The 3614-nt window shown below is 38.0% G+C and overlaps 1 protein-coding gene across 1 annotated transcript in view; it reads left to right on the top strand.

Moving 5' to 3' along the window:
• Positions 1–1198: 1198 nt before the first annotated feature.
• LOC119914958 overlaps positions 1199–3614 on the top strand; it is a 12949-nt gene continuing 10533 nt past the window's right edge. The window contains exon 1 of the mRNA XM_038734505.1: positions 1199–1273. Within this exon, the coding sequence (XP_038590433.1) occupies positions 1199–1273 (75 nt within the window). The remainder of the gene's footprint in view (positions 1274–3614) is intronic.

Below are 3614 nucleotides of genomic sequence, written 5' to 3'. Positions count from 1 at the left end.
TTATCCACCTCCTCCTCCCATGCAGTAGTACCTACAGTCCCAAACGGTTCTGAAGGGGCCAAATGAGCAGAAACCTTCTGAAACACGCGAGCTAAAGTGCAGGAGATTCTGTCTGAATTAAAATTATTTAATATCATTGAGGTGAAAAGGTGCCACAGTCATATTTAAACAGGTTACTTCCCAAGACAAAGACATGAGGAAATATTTTCATCCTTCACATTTAATTTGTATTCAGATTAATATATTCATTTGTTAAGTTCTGTGTGTGCAGCATGAAGGGACTACAAGCTTCTGTTTCATTAGACAGCAGCCCTGTGTTGTAAAATGACAAAAACAACCTTGTAAGAGTTACACTACAGGAGAAAAGATAGCCTATATCTAAAAGCAACACAGAATGCCTGAGAGCTTTACTGCATTATATTCTGTTATATTTGGAATCGTCACCTGAATTTTGTGTTTCCCTTTATATGAATAAAGATTAGTAACAGCCACAAGTTCCCCTGTAACAGCCTCCAGAAACCTGCCCTACAGTAAACACTAGTCAGCAGCACATCACAGGTCAGAGGATACAGATGCTACTATGGTTACAGTAGAATAAGCTATACATGTGGTAAACCTCTGTTTATATGATCATCATTTCAGCTCACAGCCATATACTCTAAACAGTATTTCAGTTTAGTACATAATTTGACCAATACGTTGATTACTGTAGTCCTCAAAACTGAATTTGATAGATCAAGTATGTGTATTCGTTCACTCATAATTAAACTGTATGATTTAATGCTTTGCAGTCATTTCTACAATGTTTGATTTTACTGTTCTCTAATCAGCAAATCATTGAAGGGCATTTTTCTGTCTCCTTGTTTTAAGTTAAAATGAGGAACATAACTGTCACAGTCTAATTTAAATTAAAAAAAGGTATTGACCTTTTGTGCTTTATAATCATATTGAGTAATTGAATATACATGTGAGCGCGGCCTGGATGAATCTATAACGCTGAATTTGGAAATAATTGTTAGGGACTCCATCTGTGTCACTATAAGGCTAACGGCCAAGAGCTTCTTTGAAACTGCCCGTGTTTGTATTAGAACTAAGAAGTTGGTTTGTCCCCCTGTCCAAAATTCCTAACGGTATGCTCTCAGTATAATACTGACTCTGTGTTATATCAGCTGACCTTTCTGCTTGAGGGGCGTGCCGCATGTTGCGATCGACCAACGGAACCTCGGCCCACCTGTCTGCCCCGTTTTCCACCCGGATGGACGTGATCTGTCTGGTGAGTGTGAACAATCACACTTTCACAAGCAACCTAAGCTGCCAGAGTGGATGATAAGCGCAGCTAATGGAACTTTAAAAACACAATGTAAAACAGATATCCAATCAGCACAAAAACAACATCAACTTGGATTTTTCCAGACTGTAAATCATGTAAAGGTGATTTGGGACTCTGTGTCTAGACCTAAGGGTATCCTGGGTGGAATCTTGAACATCCGGAGTATAATATCAAAAGGAGATCAGATTCAACATCTACTGACGGACTCTAACCTAGACTTCCTAGCTCTGAGTGAAACCTGGCTTATTCCTAACATCGCAACCAGTATGATGCAGTTCCTGGCTATGTTTGTTATAGAGAGGACAGATCATCTGGCAGGGGAGGGGGCGTATTATTTTATGTAAGACATATTCTTAAATATAATGAAATCAAACTGGACACATCTTTGGAATGTCTAGCCTTAAATATAGCACTGTCCCCCCAGATGAATTTTAATATTGTAATCCTGTACAATTATGGCGTTTATTTTTAGTCATAAATTATGTTATTCCACACGCGCAAAAATTAAGCTTCCCACGCAATACAACACTCGTGCAGAAATTTAACAACCGAGAGTTGTACAGGTTTCTGCGAGCGAGCGCCTGGTTTGCTCTCAAAGGATAACTCTGCTTGCGCAGTGGAATCCTGCTCGCACGCATTGTGCTTCTGCTCGCGCAGTGGATTTCCGCTCGCTTGAGTCTTCATGACTTTTGACAATTTAGTAGTGGATCAATTAGGGATCTCTTAATTTTTCAGACTCTTTGCAGTCCTTTCATATTAAGAAAGTTGACCAAGAGAAAGTTGCTAAAATCATCAATGAATTAAATAATTCAAAGGCAGAGGACTGGTTTTGGTTGGATATTGCTGTTATTAAAACACATAGCTCCACTCTGATCAAACCAATAACACATCTGATAAACCTTTCCATCAGAGTTGGTAAATTTCCACAAACCTGGAAAACAGCGGTCATAAAGCCAAGTAAGCAATTATAGACCAATCTCTATCCTACCAGTTCTCTCAAAGATTCTGGAAAACATTGTTGCAGAACTGGTTGACAACCTTGAAAATAATTTTCTTATTTATCCTAAATAATTTTGATTTAGACCGGGGTATTCAACTGCCAACTGCTACCTCACTGAAAACATCAAGTCCTCATTGGATAAGGGTGATGTAGTCGGAGCAGATCTTAAACAGGCCTTTGATACTGTGAACCATGAAGTGCTTTTGAACAAACTCAGAACTTTTAACTTTTCAGAGCAAGCACCTGGCTGGTTTGCATCCTATCTCGAATCAAGAGAGCAGTGTGTAAAAATCAATGCAGAATATTCAACCCCCCGACAATCTACAATGGGAATTCCACAAGGCTCGATTTTGGGGCCTCTGCTCTTCAGCCTATACATAAACGACTTACCATCATGCTTTAAAAAAGCTGGATGTCAGATGTATGTTGATGACACAATTATCTATGTATCAGCCAAAACCCCCTGTGTAGCAGCAGACATATTAACAAGCGGAATGGAGGGAGTCTCTCTATGGCTTAAAAACAATCACTTAACTCTGACAGTCTTTTTCAGATTCAATGTGTTTTTCCATGAGAAGGAAAGCAAAAGAAAAGCTTATAATTAGAATAAATCAAGAGGAAATAGAGGAAGTCAATGATTTTAAATTTCTAGGTGTCATTTGGACCCCGAACTTAAATTTGATAAACATGTTAAAAAACTATGCAAAACTGTAAAGACTAATTTAAACTGTTTTAAAATGATTAGATAATATTTACCCCTCAAGACAGCTCAACTTTTTTTGCATGCTATGCTATTCTCCCATCTTTCTTATTGTGTTACTGTATGGAGCCAGGCTTCACAGTCAACTCTTAAACCCATTATATCACTATATAAACAAGCACTGAAAATAATGGATCAAAAACAAATGAAATGGCATCATTGTATAAGAGTGAAAAAGTATAATTTGCTTAGTTATGATTGTTTTATTAAGTTTTCTTTTATCAACTTGATTTTTAAATGTGTGAATAATCTTGCTCCAGCTGTACTTAAAAACAAATACTAATAGAATCGCCACTAGGGGATGACCAAATTTCAACTGCAAGGTGGCACAGCGCAAAACCACTTTCGATTAGTCGTCCTTCTCTGTAAAAGGGATCCATTGTAGGAATTCCCTGCCAACAGAAATGAAAACACAAAGGAATCTGAAAACATTTAATGAAAAGGTGAAACACTGGCTGAAACAAAACCAAATCTGTGATCACTGATCATGCCTTGTGCAGACGCACTTATAAATGGACATGTCC

The sequence above is a fragment of the Micropterus salmoides genome, unplaced genomic scaffold (assembly GCF_014851395.1).
Source record: "Micropterus salmoides isolate LMB-PRFRI ecotype aquatic unplaced genomic scaffold, ASM1485139v1 Ms_hic_scaffold_20, whole genome shotgun sequence".
NCBI lineage: Eukaryota > Metazoa > Chordata > Actinopteri > Centrarchiformes > Centrarchidae > Micropterus > Micropterus salmoides.
The sequence above is the reverse complement of the archived record's forward strand: the minus strand, read 5'-3'. Positions and strand labels throughout refer to the sequence as shown.